Here is a 16,548-nt window from a genome sequence, read left to right as displayed (position 1 = left end):
TGACTTCTGAGCGTAGTTCCAGGACCAGCCATTCACCCATGGTGGTGAGACCAAGCCCGTAGGGGCAGGTGACAGCTCGCCTGGACCTACCTCCACACTCGGCAGCAGGGCCGCTGGTCTCAGGACCATGCATGCCTTTTCCATCTTCTTGACTGGGGCCAAATCACCTCTCATCTCTGTGCCTTGGTCTTCTTTGTTGGTAAGATGGGGAACATCGTGTCCATTTACTGATTAAGGATTTGTAGCGTTCCAGCTGTTCTTTCTTTACATCTCAGGTTGAATTCATAGGTGTTCAGGAAGGTTTCAAAGTTATCTAGCTAAATTTGGGGGACCAGATGAAACGAGGACCCCTACTCTTCCACCATCTTGCCTCTGTCCCGGATTAAGGATTAAAGGTGTTGAGACACATAAATACAGGAGTTTCCTCATTTTATTCCTACCACCTTTTTAAAATTCCTTGAGGATGTTTAGGCATTTAAGCTTTCTTCAGCCTTCCCTAGAACCAAATCACTGAAAACCGAAGTCCTCATTTGCTCCTATGACCTACTTTTGCTTCTTGCACTGAATGCCCAGTGTACTGTAAATTCTGTTTTCCAAAGAGAGTCTAAAGGGGAGAGAAGGCAGACGTGTCCAGAGGCCCGTGACCAGGGCCTGCAAGGGCCTTCTCCAAAAGGGGAGCTGGAGTGTGCCGGGACAGAGGTCCAGGCAAACCAACCGAAAGAGCTTGAGTGGGATGGTATTGTTGCTCACCCATGCCGACAGTCACACCCATATCCAGACAAGATGGCCTGGTTCCATGTTAGTTTGCCCCAGATGGCATGAGCGATAACCTGCAGTCTTGTTCTAGAAGCTCAGAATCTGGGATCAACTTTGCAGAATTGTGGATGGACAGGCAACTTCCAAAGATGGATGGCATTTCAGAGAAGCTTAGAATCTGCAGAGCTGCATGCAGGTCATCCTTCAGTGGACCCCAGCTGCCACCCAGCAACGTTTGCACTCGACAAGCTACCCCAAGGAGTGAGTAGCTGGGCTTCTTTTCTGTTTTAAAGCCAGAGGCCTGGCACCTTGGGTGTGCACATGTACTATTCTGCAGCTCTCCATGCGCACACAAAGCAGCATGTAATGCTAGTGGTGGCAGCAGAAGTAAACATTCAAATAGCATTTCCTCTGTGCCAGCCTGTTTCGGAAGCTTTTGTGCACAAAATCATTTAAACCTCCCAACAGCCTAGGAGACGGGTACTGTCTTCTCTCCCTTTTATAGGAGAAACTGAGACACAGAGAGGTTGAGTCACTTGCCCAAGGCCACACAATCGCTCAGGGGGAGGGGCCGGATGAGACCTCTGCAGTCTGTCCAGCCTGCCTCGACACTGCTGCTCACGTGCGCTCAGGGCTGGTCACTGCAGGATAGTTTCTTATGTTTTGCTGTTAAAAGTAATTTACATCTCTCTCACTAGTGATTGGTTAAATAAAATATGGTATATATCCAGATACGGGGATTCCCTATGGATGTAAAAAGAGGAGGAGGAAGTTCTTTGTGTGCTGGCCTAGAAAGTATCTGCTATATTTTGCTAGTTGAGAAGAGCAAGGCACAGCACCTTGAGGCCTGCATGCTCCGTTCTGTGTGGAGCATCTAGACGTAGAGACTGTCTACAGGAAACTGGGAATAGGATCGTCCCTGGGGAGGGCAGTTTGGGGACTGGGGAATTCGGGAGGCTGGGTGACTGCTTTTTTAAAAAGGGCGTAAGCCCCTCAAAATCTTGCCTTTTATAATCATAGTGTACTTTACTTCTTCAAGAAAATCCTACAAATCATAATTTTTAAAAGAGTCAAATAAATCTCCTATTCGGAGTTACTCTGATTCCCTCCCCTCTCTCTTTTTTTTTTGAGAGGCATGGTGGCAAATCCCACTGTAGGAACAGAGACCTTTGGGGGGTGCTATACGCTGAAGCAGCCTTTCCTGGGAACAACATTTCCTGCCTGAGAGCAAACACTGAGCCAGCTGCGTGCTCAGGGAGGCCTGTGTGGGGCCTGCAGGTAGAGCGTGCTCCAGGGGAGGGCAGGTGGGCTGGGCCTCCACTCTCCCTTGCCCTCCTGTGTTAATGCTACAGTGGGGATGCTTTAGTCCCCCACAACGAATCCCACAATGTTCCTAGTGGCTACGAGAACTGAAAAGCAGCACGTGCAAATATTAGGGGGACGTAATCCCAACAAGTCACATTTTGAGAATATTAGTGACAGGGCACCCTCCTGTCCTGTGGTGTGGGGGCTGGGAGGGAGTCCCACTCTGAGGCCCTTCATGGGCTTGCTCTGCCCTAGCCTGCATCTCATCACTCTTGAAGGATTAGCTGTAGTACAACCAAATCCCTTTCTACCTGAGCTCAGCTGAGATAAGGTTGACAATTTTTGAAAGACATTAATTAGAAGGAAACTCACAACTCCTAGACCATCTTGGCAGGCAGTGGGGAGACACATTGCTCTTGACAGACCAAGTTACGGCACTGTACCCAAAGTGAGCAAGGAACATTCTAGGCCCTGGTGAGAAGTTCCCTAAGCCCTGCCTTGGCCGAGGGTCCCAGGCCTGGCTGGTTCTGAGGCACGCACTTCTCAGGCTCATGGCCTCCTCCTCAGCCCACCCTCTGTTTGAAAAGGCCCTTCCCCACAGGAGGTCGAAAGACCTTTGCGCTTTGGGCCAGCATAGCCTACTGACTAACGTCACATCCTGCCCTCTATGCTTCTCTAGGAGGGTTTTCTGAGCCCCCTCCAAATCATCCTGTAGCCCTAGACAATTTCTCCTGCCTGGGCACAGTCAGATGCCATCTCAGTGTCCAGGCTGTGCCCATGTTCTGCGTACCAGAGGCCACTCTGCCCACTGAGTCTTGAACCCTCCCTCACCTGTCCCCTCCACAGTCCTGTGGTGGAAGGTTTTTCCTGGTTAGACTCTGGCTCCCTGTGGTCCAAAGGTGCAGCCCTTAAGTGAGGGGCTTCTCCCCTCCATCCTGGGATCTCTTTGAATGGGATCAGTGAGAAGCCTGGGGGGCTGTGTTGCCCATCATGGGCCTCAGCCCACCTCCTCTTGAGAAAGAGCCATCAGTGAGGGAAGAAGTACTTTGGGATGAGATGCGGCAGGCCAGCATTCCAGGCCCAACACCGCCAGTGGGGCAGGTCACCAAGGTCACTCTGAAAGAGCAATGCACCACCCATCTGTCCACCTCTACTTTTCTTATACAACAGAGTAAAGGAAGCTACGTACAGGGAAGACAAAATTCCCCCAGAACCCACTTTGCTTCTGTCATTTTATTTTATTATTATTTAAAAAATATTTTATTTTGAAGTCATCTCTACATCCAATGTGGGGCTTGAACCCACAACCCCAAGATCAAGAGTCAGATGCTCCATGGACTGAGCTAGCCAGGTGCCCCCTATTGTCATTAAAAAAAAAAAAAAAGCCCTCTGAATTAGGGGCTCCTCACCTTTTTCAAAGGTGCCACACATGCCATGTCCTTTCATGACTATGAACCTTGGGCCTACAGAACCCTTCCTGCAATGTCCTCCTTTCTGATGCCTTTGCAGCCCAGCCCCTCCTTGGGGCTTCCTCAGTGTGGGGATGGGGACTGTACCCACACATACCCAATGACAGACAACCAGAAGGGAGGTTGTGTCTGAATCCAGAAACCTATCTTCTCTGACTTTAGAAGAGACAGTTATTCCTTCATTACGGCATTCCTGATACAACAAAAAACATCCTAATGCAGGTTTCAACCAAGAGAGAAAGATATGGGTGGAGCACTCAGTTCTTCTGGCCACCATGACACCACCTCTTGACAATGAGTGGCTGCACAAGGCTGAGCTGCCCATCAAATGATGAGCAGCAGCCACCTGGCTCAGGGAGGGGGCACTATCTTTTTTCTTTTCTTTTTTTTTTTTTTTTTAATGATTCATGATGCTATCTTAACATTTTTTAAATTTTTATTTATTTATGATAGTCACACACAGAGAGAGAGAGAGAGAGGCAGAGACACAGGCAGAGGGAGAAGCAGGCTCCATGCACCAGGAGCCCAACATGGGATTCGATCCGGGGTCTCCAGGATCATGCTCTGGGCCAAAGGCAGGCGCCAAACCGCTGCGCCACCCAGGGATCCCGAGGGGGCACTTTCTAGTTTACATGGGGCCTTCCAGAATTCTCTTTTGTCTCTCTGCTGTCTGTGGCTATGTGTAAATCAGTTATATTTATACAAATCTTTTCAGGGGTTAGAATAACTCTTCCTGTAGAGAACCAACAGTTACTCTCGCTGATTTATTCTGATGAAAAGAGAAGAAAAAAAAAATCAAATCAAATCTAGTCTAACGCACAGAATGATGAGATTTAGTGCCATGGAATCTTTAAGAGGGGGCAAGTAGCCCCTCCTTTTCTCCATTAACACGCTAGCCAAATGCCTGCATGAGAATCCTATTGCTGAGATCAAAGCACTCAAACCCTGGACATTTTCCTGGTCATCTCATGGGCGCGAAGTGAGAATCATTATGCAGATTACCAAGGAATGTCAGCCTGTCCCTAACCAGGGGCTGCTGCCACGGGAATCCCCTGGGTGCCTGAACCTCCCGTACAGCACCCGGCCTGTGGCCATCGTGCCAGTGAGGGGGCACATGTGAGACCACCCATGTTTAAGACATGGCAGCAGCTGTCCCCCTGAGAGGCAGCTGATGCCCTGCTGAGAGCAGTGACACGGAGCCATGAATCCTCCATGGGGGGAGATGACTCGGAATTCACAGTTCCTGACTGATACACTGGGAAAAAAGCTGGAGGTTTTACAGTTTGCAATAATCCATCTGAAGCCAGTGTGGAAGCTTATTAGCTACAGTAACGAAATGCTCTCATGTTAAAAAGTTACAAAGCGGAGCCCACCGGTTCTCTGTAATGTAATGACTAACATTGCATCCAGGAAAATCTGGAAAATCCTCCCCCGCCTCCTTTTTTTCTGCCCCTTTTAGATCGTCTCTTGTCTCCTTCCCTCCCTTGGGGCAAAAAGATTAATCACACCAAGGAACTGTGAATATGAAATAAGCTTCAGGGAAGGAAAATGGGGAAAAAAAAAATCCAGTGGTTTACTAGATTGTATCTACCTACCGATCTATGTACCTCCCTCCCTCCCTAGCTATACATATGCACACAAGCAACCCCCTTCCTTGTACTTCAAGATTTTCTTCCCTTTAAAAAAGCCTGCTAGCTGATAAGCATGGATGGCAGGCCACACTCAGAGAAAACAAGCCTTACAAGGCCCCTCCCTTCTCCTCCTGTAAGTGCTTTTTCTTGGCTTCCCCAGAGCACTGCAATTGCTAAGCAGTGTGAGGTTGGCTGAAGCATGATACCTAGGATGGAAGACAGACAAAAGGAAGACGCAGAGAACCAACCCCCAAAGGCCTCTCTGCAATGCCATCTTCAAATACTTCTGTCATATTAGATCAAAGACGACCCTGGATGGAACTGCCGACGCCCCTCCCCAAGACGCTGGGAACTTTGAAAGAAGCCAACTCAAAAATGTTGTGTAGAGGACCAGGCTGCCTGGAAATACATGAACAAGTATGTGATCTTAAGTTCGGTCTTTAACGCCGCCCCCCACCCCCCAAAGGTACTCATGTGATTGGCAGGGGACCCTCTACTCTGATGATTTTTCATCAAGACCCCAAAGGCTTACAAGCAAAAGCACAGGTCACCGGTGGAAAATGGCATCAACCTTCCCAAAGGCCCAAGGCCATCACCCAATGCTCAGATCATCAAAGAACATTCAGGAATGGTTCTGTTCACCAGGAGGAACTGGTGATGTAATTCAAAGTTCAGTCTCTTGCTGTAAAACTCATCAGCAAGCTTGACATATAGATCATTAAGGAAAACGGAGACCCTGAGGGATGACGGCACTGGGCAGAAAGAGGCAGACAGGAATTCTTTAGTGAGGCAAACAGATTCCTGCGTCAGCAGTTTGCCGTTCTGATGAGTGAGGCCACTCTACTCCTGGTCACCTTATCACCATGGTAACTGAGGACGAGCCCTGCACTGGGCCCACGCGTCCTCTGCTCTGAGTCCATACCTCTCACTGAGGGGCTGTGGATAGAGGGCCAGTCTTCCAGAGTCCTGCCACAACTGGGAGGCTACCCTCCCAGCCAGGCCAGCTCAGCCACCTGGATGCTCAGCTGCTGAGCATTTCTCACCATATTCAGGAACCAACCAACCCAGCACTGGAATGATCGTCCTGCAGCCAGCTGGTTCTACTGGGCCGAGCCACCTCTGGCACACGCCTCATGGAGCCACCACCAAGGACAGCATCTTTCTGAGTCTGGGGGCTTCTTGGAAAGATTCTGTGGTAGCCATGGTGAGAACAGAGAACCAGAATCCTGAGGAAGTCCTTGAACTGGATTCACTACCATGCCTTTGGGACAGCACTGCTGAAGCCTTCCTCAGAGACACTGTTTCTCTAATCCATTGAGGAAGATTCTGGAGTCCCCTATGGGCATCCATCCCAAAGATTTACCAATACGCATCATCATAAAATAATTCCGTCTTTTGAATCTAAATTCCACATGCTGAAAAGTTCAGCTACTTTGATTTTTAGAAACATTCTTGAAAGGATAATATTGATAGTAAAGAAATTTCAAACAAGGAAAACTACGACCCACAGTCTTGCCACTATGATAATCATTCTTCTTGTTTTGACAAGCACTTTCTAGTCTTTGCTGATCCAGAGAAACATTTTTGGTTAGCTACCATCATGATATTAAAAAATTTAGGGGTGCTAGGTGTCCCACACTTGGTTTTGGCCTAAGTTAATGATCTTAGGGTCCTGGGATCAAGTCCTGAGTTGGGCTTTGTGCTCAGGGGGTAGTCTGCTGGAGACAGAGAGATAGAAACATAGGTAGAGGGAGAAGCAGGCTTCCTGTGGGGAGCCCAAGATGGGACTTGATCCCAGGATCCTGGATCATGACCTGAGCCAAAGATAGACTGTCAATCACCGAGACACCGGGGGCCCCAGATTCTCTCTTCTTCTGCCCCCCGCCCCCACCTGTGCGTGCACTAAGATAAATGTCTTTAAAAAAAAAAAACCCTGTGTTTTCCTAGAATATATGAAATATTTTTCCATTTCTCTCCACAATCACCATGACTATTGTTTCCACGGTTTCCCTGTTATTGATAAGGGGCACGATGGGTAAATGGTCTGCAATCTGTCTCCCATCTTGCAGAGGTGACACAGGGAGAGGCCTGCTTGCCACCCCTTCACAGAAACCACTGGAAAGTTCCTCAGTGCTCACTTTTATCCAGGCTCCCTGCCCCTGCCAATTTGTAGACTCTCCAAGCATTCTATGCATCAATTTGTTTTATAAAGTAATTTGATATCTCACAAATACTATTTACTTCCCTCTGAGGAGCCTGGCGTGGTTTTCCTATATTGGAAATGTGACTGTGGAAGTTCCAGTATGGTAGCAACTACCTGCCATAGAGCAAAGAGCAAAAGGCCATTCTTTTCAAGGATTTGTTCACACATGGCCAAGATTTTGGCATCAATTATAACTGACCTGAGACTGCAGGAGATCTCATGTTTTATTTAGGAACAAGTGATTTTGATCTAAAAAATGTCTGTCACATTCTACCAAGTTTAGTCCTAAGTCTGGTGGGGCAGCAACTACTCTTGGGGGACTATGGGGAGGCCAACTTTCTGCTGCAGCAAGAAGAGGCAAGGCTAATTTTTCATGCAAATGTCTGCAAAACTCTGGCACAAACAAGGTGTTGCATTATTTACCCTAATGCATCTGGAATATGGGCCAGGGCTGGGTAAGTTCTCTGGGACTTGTTAACCAAACTGACCAAGCCGGAAATGAAGTGAGAAGGAAGTACCAGTGATCCTTCTTTGGGTGGACAAACCATTCCATTTAGATGTCCAGCCAGGGGACCAATGATTCGGGTAAGATATAGCCTTCTGCCTCCCATTCTGGTCAAGAGCAAACTGGGAACATCCGAAACACAAGCTTGGCCAGGAGCTCTGCTGCAAGCGCCCCGCTCCGGCTGCATCTGTGCGTGGGTTTGGCATCTCACAGTGGTAGCGGCCGCTGCCGCCCAGCTGTTCCCGCGCTACACATGTTTTCCCTCGTAAAACTTGCAGCAGGCTGGCGGGCTTCACGCTCCTCACTTAGCTTTGTTTGTGTTTTCAATGAATCAATGGGATATGGAGGCTAATCAACATGTTTAGAAAAATAAAGGAAAAACGAGGAGCAGCACAAGATGCTGGCTGTTCCTGGAAGCTGGGCGAGCAAAGCTCTGTACCAGTGGGATCGCGGGGAGGACACTCAAGGGGGTCTGGGAGCATGGTGCTTGCGCAAGGGGTCCACAGAGCCGAAATGCCACCTCAGAGATCTGGGGCTTCAGATGCCAACAAGCAGCAGCCAAGCGTCTCGGCCGGCTGGCACTCCAGAGCCCCTCTACCTGCCTCCAGGCTGGATTCCCATGCTCAGCCTCACTCTTCGGGGCATCACTGGCTCTTATCCAGCTATACCCTACACTGCTCCCAGGAGCCCCCTGCCATCTCCTTTAGGTGATCCCATCTGCCATTTCCTTCTTCCCCATCCTTCTTGCTTGAAAGTGACCCCAAGGTCTTCCGGACAGACTCAACTTCTCCCTACCATGACCCTGCTGGGAGGATATCATGTGCCCAATCCTGTCCCCTCCTATTCAAATGGAGGCCCCCCCCAGGTGCAGACTCTGTCTCTGACTCGGACCCTGGCCCCCAGTCCTGGGCACTTAAGAAGCCACAGACCAATGAGACAATTTGGTGGCAAGCAGGAAAACACCAGAAGAAACCCTCCCTTGGCTCTTGACTCTCCTCGTCTCCATTAGAAACTAGGATCATGAGAATCTAACATGCCAACAAGCCAACAAGATAGAATGTTTTCAGCTCCCTGGATCCAAAGTCAGGGATCAGAGTCTCCCCACTATGGACCAGAGAACAGGAAAACTTACAGGGGAGGGAAATATCTCACACAAAACAAGAGACATTAGTAGTTACCTGAGCTCACACAGCCCTGCTGCAGGGGGTCCTGTAGTGACGTCACAGAATGGAGAACTAAATAAGATAAGAGATTACAATTAAATGGGGAAACAAAGCCCAGGCATTTAAAACTTCCTAATGCCCTCAACGCAGCAAAGTGGGGACAGTGACAGGCCCCGAAGGTAGGGGCCCTTACCTTATGGGGTGGTGGGGGGGGAAGGTCAGAACTCAGGGTTGACGCAGATAGGCACGGTTCTCCTGGGAAGCTGGGACCCCTGGGTGGGAGCAGGTGGAAGCTGGAGCCCATTATATCTTCCACCTCTATGTCTTTGGCTGATTTCCTTTCCTGATTCTCTGATTTAGCTACTTGACTTTTACCTATATTTATGTATAAACAGCATTTTCTTAATTAGTAACTCATTTTCTGCTGCTTATAAAATTAGCTAGGCACAATCTTCTCTCTCCTAAAAACTAAAGGCAGTCCCATGGCAACAGGTAGTGGAAGAAGGGGGCAGTTCTTGGTCTCTAGGCACTGGGCAACTGTTGAGGGCACAGCTGGCGGCCTCCCCCCATAGATCCCCTGCACTCACTTCCCTGTAGGAGCCCAGGGCAGGGCTGCTCTTACCTGGCCCTTGCTGCTGACCCTGGACAGGCAGGACACCCTGGCCCAGCTCGCCGTTGAGCCAGAGCTGCATCCGGATGAAGGGTTCACGGCCTTTCTGGGTCAGCTTGCTCCAAGGCTTTGGCCGGGACAGCATGTCGCTGACGCTGCCCTGGGACAGGCCCAGTACCTGCAGTAGCAACCAAAGACATGGCATCAGTGCCTGGGATTTAGTGTGAGGCCACAAAATGCTTTAGTGATGCACACGCAGAGCCATGGAGAGGCCGAGATGGATGACACCCAGTGAGCACTGCAGGGGCTGAGCACAGAACCCCCTGCCTGGTGGACGGCGCCAGCCTGGGGCGGGGAGAGAAACTTTTCAAGGTCACTGGTGGGCTGATGCCCTGGCAGGGGGAGCCACAGTTACAGTCATAGCTTTCTGCTCCCAGGGAGAGGGGATGGGATCTCTCCCAGGGCCGCGATCCTGCCAAGGTCCCAGGGTTGTTGTCCCGACAACCTGAGAAGCAAGCGTCGAAACCACCTTGCTCTGCCTGGTGGTGCCACAAAAGGCCGAGGTGCTGGGGCCAAGGACCCCTTTAGCAACCAGAGCGGCGGATGCTGGCAGGATGCTAGAGGCCAGTTTTCTTTATGGCGCTGGGCCAGCCCGGCATTTAGAAAGGTTTGCTCTCTCTGACCACATCCTGCTCTGCAGTGGGGGCCCAGAGGTGAGCGGGTGGTGATGGGGGTGCCAGCCTGGGAGTAAGTCTCAACTGCAGACGACCGACAAGTTGCACGTACATGCCCGAGTTTTCTTAACGCTCACATATGGCCATACATATGTATGGGCACAAACACCCCCCCATAGGACACAGATGCAGCCCAGAGATATTTAGGGGCTGCATTCGATCACTCTTTTGAAAAGTTCTCAAGTTCCAGAATAAACTGCACTCACGGGCCAAACAAGTTCAACGCTATTAAGTCTCTGCTAAATTTAAGGCATGAGCACAAATGTCTATTTAAATGTTCTCAAATGATATTTTTACAACACTGAACTAGAAATTTCAAGGGACTTTACATTCTCATCCTCGCTTCTTTCTACCCCATCACCTTTTGCAAAATCAGGACAAAGAGATCACAATCAGATATTGTAAGGATCCACGACACGGTATGTGGCAAACACCGAATGGAAGGCAGGGCAGTGTGGGGCTGGGGGGGTGGGCAGGAGGGGGCAGAGAGACCCCACGTGGGGCCCCTCGGAGGCCACTGCCGACCCTGCCACATCCCCTCAGGGAGGCTGTCTTGTAGGGGAGTGGAGTGCTTTTCATTATACTCTGTAATTACTTAATCTGAGGTGATGCTGGGGTATTATGTTTATCTTTTATTTTATAGCCCTGGTAAATCCCCATTACCCAGAATCTGTTACCGGGAAGTGCCATCTAGAACATAAAGGGTCTGGGGGCTCTCTCACCAACCACTGTACTTTCATAAGCCAGGGAGGAGAGATGTAGAAGTAGGGGCTTTCAGGGTCAGTTGTGGGCATGGCCTGTGCAGTTCTGCCTGGGGTCACCCTAGCTATGGGTTCTGGGCAGGTCGCTTCACCAATCTGGCTGCAGAGGGCCCAGGCATCTCCTGAATTATGAGGAAGGTACGATTATGTCTATCATGTGACATGAGCTTTCCTCAGCATGTGCCTTTCGCTTCTCTGCACGCTGGTGGTCTCTCTATGGGATCAGATCTTTTCTGGGGGGAAAAAAAAGCCCACGGATGGGTGTCTGGGCCACACTTGGTCAAGAGCCGGGATCTGACCTCAGTCACTGGCTGGCCGGGTGCATGTAGTTAACTTCCCTGAGCCTAACTTTCCTTATCTGTCAAATATGACTTTAGCGCCCCTTCACAGTGTCACCGGGAGTCAAAAGGAGAATGGCAGGTGATGGGGCCTAGCCCAGGGTCTCGCCTCAGAGGGGAATGCAGGAAATGGAACATTCACCAGCCAGCCTCTGGGCAAGTTTGGGGATGGTCGAACTTTCTGCTCTGTGGCTCACTGAAGGGCCGGTGGCCACATCCTCCAGAGAAATGCTGAGTCTCAGCCGCCAAGAGAGATGGGAAAACCCGGGCCCCCGAATCCAAGCCCTCACCTTCTCCCCGAAGATTCTTTGACAGATGCCGTTCTTGGCCAGCTTCTCCTTCACCTGCCGAGTGAGCTCAATGGTGTCCACCTCCTGGTACATGTAGATCTCATACTGCTCCGGGGTCAGTGGAGGGACCGAGGGCTTGGCGGGCTTGGACATGGGCACAATCGGGGAGGAGGGCAGGGGGCTGTTCTGGGGTGTCTCGCTGCGGCTGGCTCCAGTCAGGCTCAGCTCAGAGCTCTGGGAGTACGGCGACTCAGCGCTGGGCCATTCCTTCCAGTACTCCGACGATGATGAGGGTCCCTGGAGCTGGCTGCGATCGGCCCGTGGCTGGCTGCCGCCCCCTTTCTCCTTGGTGCCACCGGCTTCTTCTGACTTGGCGTCCTCGGGGGGTGCGGCGCTCTTCCTCTCTGGCTGGACGGTGCTCCACCAGTGGTCCTTCCACACACCGCTGCGGCCCAGCTCGCTCTTCACGTGCCGCAGGACCCCCTGTGCAGACTCAGCCGCTCCCGGGAGGTCCAGCCCGGGCGCGTCCTGGGACTCCTTTTTGAGGGCTGGGGGGTTGGGCAGGGTGGAGGCGCTGGTGTCAGGGGCGGTGGGGGGCTTCTTCAGGGACAGGGCGAGTGGAGGGTAGCTGGACACAGACGACATGGGTGAGGAAGGTATCAACTTGGGGCTCAGGATGGCGAGGTCAGCCTGGGACAGCGGTGCGGGCTTTAAGGCAGGGTCGAGGGCGGCCTGCTGGGCCTCCATCTCGCGGCGGGCCTGCTGCAGGATGGAGCGGATGGCGTCGTCTGAGCTCCCGCTGCTGGACGTGGAAGAAGGCTGGGCCGGCTCTGCTGCACGAAGCAAAAAGAAGTGTGAGATGGTTGGTGGACCGTCCCTCTCAGGTGGGAACGTGCTGCTTTCCCTCCACTTCCTTCTAACCTGGCCTCCCACAAAATGCTGATTATCTGGGAGAACCAAGCTGCTCTGCTCTGCCAATGTTTCCCCTGTCAGGGGGGCGCTTGTGCATCCTGTCCAGGCAGGGATGGCCAGACTAACACCACTGCTCTGGGACCCTCTGGCCTCCACTTCACACCATCTGAAAGGGTTCATTATTCTAGAGTGTCTGTGTTTGGTGGGGAATAGGAGTAGAGGCTGGGGGGGGGGTGTAAGTGGGCAAATACTCAGGCACATGCCATCATTACGGACGATTTTTTTTAAATCTATTTTTTAAAAAGATTTTATTTATTTATTCATGAGAGACACAGACACAGAAGCAGAGACATAGGCAGAGGGAGAAGCAGGCTCCCTGCAGGGAGCCTGATGTGGGACTTGATCCCAGGACCGCAGGATACATGACCTGAGCTGAAGGCAGGTGCTCGACCATTGAGCCACCCAGGTGCCCCTCCCTGAGGATTTCTAAACAATACTCCCGTGCACTAAATTACCAAATTGTAGTGGTTTTGTCAAACTTTAGAGACATAATTTCTATCACTGGTTGCAGCACAAGACCAGAGTCTCTAGTGATGAGTAGCTGTGTTTGGGTTGGCTCACATTTATTTTCCTCTGGGCAAGTGATCGAGGTGTGGCCAGCAATAGTGAGCCCCATGATGCAGGTTTTGTGGGGGATAGATAGCGGGGAGGCCCTGGCCCAAGAACCCAGAGCTGTGACCTTGGGGGAGGTCATAGGGCATGGCTGGGCCTCAAGATTTCCGTCTGTAAGTTTGGGATGGGTGATGGGCTAGATCAAGGACTCTTAACGAGGGCTGTGCCCCAGAATCATCCACTGGGCTTGTTAAAATGCACATGCCCAGGCCACTGCCCTGGAGTGTCTGCCTGAGTAGCACGTGTAGTCACACCGAATCTTTGACCATCTCCCAGGCGACTGTGGAGCAGGGCCCTGGCTGAGGACGACTCGGCTGAACGATCCTGCAGGTGGCTGCAGCTCCTAGATACCCTCATATCTAGGGGGAGGGAATCACATAAGTCGGCCCTTTATCCACTTTAAATAAGGCCCAAAAATGCTTCAAACAATAGGGACAACCTTTTAGGCCTCTCAAGGACTTGATTTCACTGGTTGATAGGAGGTCCTCCTTCTCTGACTCACAACATCCCTACAGTGCTCTCAGGGTGCAGACCACTGCTCTGCAGGAGAAACTGCACAAACCTCCAAGTGGGCCTTCCTGCTCTTGATTCAGGGCTGTTTCCCACCCTGTCAGGGTGCCTGGCTAAGCTTCTTAGTTGTTCAGCCACCCAGAGGAGAGGCCAGTTTCAATGTCAATTCTGGTCTTGAGGGTAGGAACTACCCCAAATGGATGGTCCCCCCAGTGTCAGGTCTGAGGCCTCACAGGACAGTCTCCCACCCACCGCTCCAGGATCCCTATTAAAGAGGCAGAGGAGATGGCAGAGGGGGAGGTGCCGGGACAGGAGCTGAGAGACCAAGGTTTTCACCCAGGCCCGACTTTTAAGTAAGTTTGAGCACACTATTCTCACTTGGGAGTCTGAGTTTAATGATCAGGAGTAAGATAACAATATCTATCTTTCATGGCAGTGGTGAAGACCCAGTTTGAAAAGGGCAGAGGAGGTAAAAACGCCAAGCCCAGGCCTGGTTCCCAGAAGGGAGCTTCGAGGTCACCACCGAGTGAGTCATGTGGGAGTGGGGTGGCCTAGGGAGAGAGGGCCTAGTGACTGGGGAAGTGACCAGGTGGCAGCCTGCAGCCAGGCCTGGTGGAAGTCCTGTGACCTAGGTCCAGGTGGAGCAGCTCTGCAGAACAGGGGCTTCATGGGTACAGGGCAGGCATGCATACATATGGCAAACCCCAGAGCAAGGGACCTCGGGCACCCAGTCTCCTGACTGGCAGAAGGGCTGAGCTGAATCTACAGTCAGTGTGCTGCGCAAACTCAACCAGAGAAGCTGAAGCGTGAGAGCTCTCTCCTATTAGACAAGGCAGCTCTTGAAGGGCTCTGAGAGGCCCATTCCTGAGGCCTACAGACTACAGAGTTGGAAACCTATCCACTACAACTTCCCGCTCCTCCCTAGCAACATTCATTCTGCTTAGGAGCTTAGGATTTATTTTTCATCCATTCTTTTTCAGGGTTTTGTCAAGTATATATCCAAACAACAAAGCCTATACGGCACTGGAGAAAAGAAATCTGCTACAAACCACTTGTTCATGTAAGTCAAGGAAGAGTCTAGGCCGGGGAGGGGTACGTTCTCAAGTCCATGCTAGGACGGGACATTCTAAAAAGACTGGTAACCATCACGCAGACCAGCTGCCCTCTGCACTTGCCTACATGCTTGAAAACACACATTCTATTGTGTGTGTTTTAAAGTTAATTACTGCTAACCAGAACACTCAGGACAATTCTTCTAATTAAGCCTGGAAGCCAGTGGTCAAAGAAGTGTATTCCGTACCAGTTTTCTGGACCTGCAGCTCCCTTTTGGCTTGTTCCAGGATGGACTTGATTGCTTCGTCGGATCCGGTCTCGGAGGCTCGGATCCGGGTTGTGATGTTACCTGCAGGGAGAAGCAACACCAATGACATCAAACCCACACGTGTAACAACAACAAGAACAACAACAACAAATCAGTGCTGCACGAAGATGTCACTCTGATCAAAAGCTCCCGAGTCGAGGCTGGTGATGGTTAAGGAGGCAGGCGTGGCCTCCCGTTGACCCGGACCTGCTGTGCGTGCTACTTCACAGCAGGTACCGTGGCCCCCGTGCAGGAAGGGCTTCCTGCGGAATCTACTTGGTGGTCAGTGTCATCTGGCCAGCGGGACAAGCTCTCATCCCTAACTGGATGGCACCCGTGGCTCGGGCCCAGGGAGAGCAGATCACCTATTCCAGTATAAAAACAGATGAAGGCCTAAAAAAGGCAGGGGTGCTTGAGAGTCATTTAAAAGCAATCCGACAATTGCTTTGGCCTGGGACTAGGCTCAAGGCTCTGCATGTCTGTTTAACACTGGTCTCCAAAAGAGCAAAGATGGGAAAAGCAGGTGAAGGGTTGAGGCTGATTACCTATCCATCATGGGCACATACAAGGTGAAGAGGATGAAGGCTTCCCATTTTGGCTCTCTGATCACATGCTGTCTTTCCCAAATTTAGGAATGAGGCGGCAAACAGCTTGCAGAGCACCCCCCAGGACAGTCGTTTTGGTCACAGGGGTGATGCTCTGCGATGTAGCCATATGCACAGACGCATTGAAGCTACTGTGGCCCGGGGGGGGCTGGCCCAGGCTCTTTCTGGAAGCCTTCCATGTATCACAGTTTAATTCTTGGCTATCTTACTAAGTGTGCACTGCCACACCAAACCATTGCAAAACAAGCAGACCGAGGGGGTGAAGCCCCTTTAAAGATGCAGCACCAACAAGCGCAGCTGGGGCTGGCTTGCCAGGGCCCAGAGGAGAACCGATTACGTTTGGAATTTGTTGAAATTTGTCCACTCCATGGCACCTTTAACGCAGCTCAGAGTTACAAGGAACTACAAGGAAGCAGCAGTATGTCATTTGACTGAGCCACCTGATTTTTCTCAGGGCAACAATTGGGGGTGGGGCAGGGTGTGTGTTTTGAACCTGAAGGGGGTTGGGATGGCACTTGGGGACCGAGTCTTAGTGGCGTTTCCTCTCCTGGCCTCTCCACACCCAGTAGATCACGGGCAGTTTGGGAGGAAGGCACTGCGAGGACTTGAGCCCATAGCTTTGTTTTATACTCACTAGCTGTTTTTCCATCAGGTTCCAGGCCAGAATCACACTGCACAGTTTTAACCCAAATGCACAGCTAAGGACATGCTGCTTCCTAGATTT

General features: G+C 51.2%; 1 protein-coding gene across 16 annotated transcripts in view; it reads right to left on the bottom strand.

Moving 5' to 3' along the window:
* The window catches only part of CUX1 (cut like homeobox 1), a 363,980-nt gene that overhangs the window by 54,166 nt on the left and 293,266 nt on the right, over positions 1-16,548 (bottom strand). For 9 of the 16 annotated variants that reach the window (XM_072837345.1, XM_072837344.1, XM_072837350.1 and 6 more), the window contains 4 exons: positions 15,160-15,261; positions 11,766-12,598; positions 9,655-9,820; positions 9,048-9,104 (listed from right to left, as the gene is read on the bottom strand). The exons of 5 other annotated variants lie outside the window; for them this stretch is intronic. In XM_072837345.1, the coding sequence (XP_072693446.1) occupies positions 9,048-9,104; positions 9,655-9,820; positions 11,766-12,598; positions 15,160-15,261 (1,158 nt within the window). The remainder of the gene's footprint in view (positions 1-9,047; positions 9,105-9,654; positions 9,821-11,765; positions 12,599-15,159; positions 15,262-16,548) is intronic. 2 more of the 16 variants (XM_072837340.1, XM_072837343.1) reach the window with 1 other exon arrangement.

This window comes from Canis lupus, chromosome 8 (assembly GCF_048164855.1).
Source record: "Canis lupus baileyi chromosome 8, mCanLup2.hap1, whole genome shotgun sequence".
NCBI lineage: Eukaryota > Metazoa > Chordata > Mammalia > Carnivora > Canidae > Canis > Canis lupus.
This window is presented reverse-complemented; position numbering and strand designations above follow the sequence as displayed.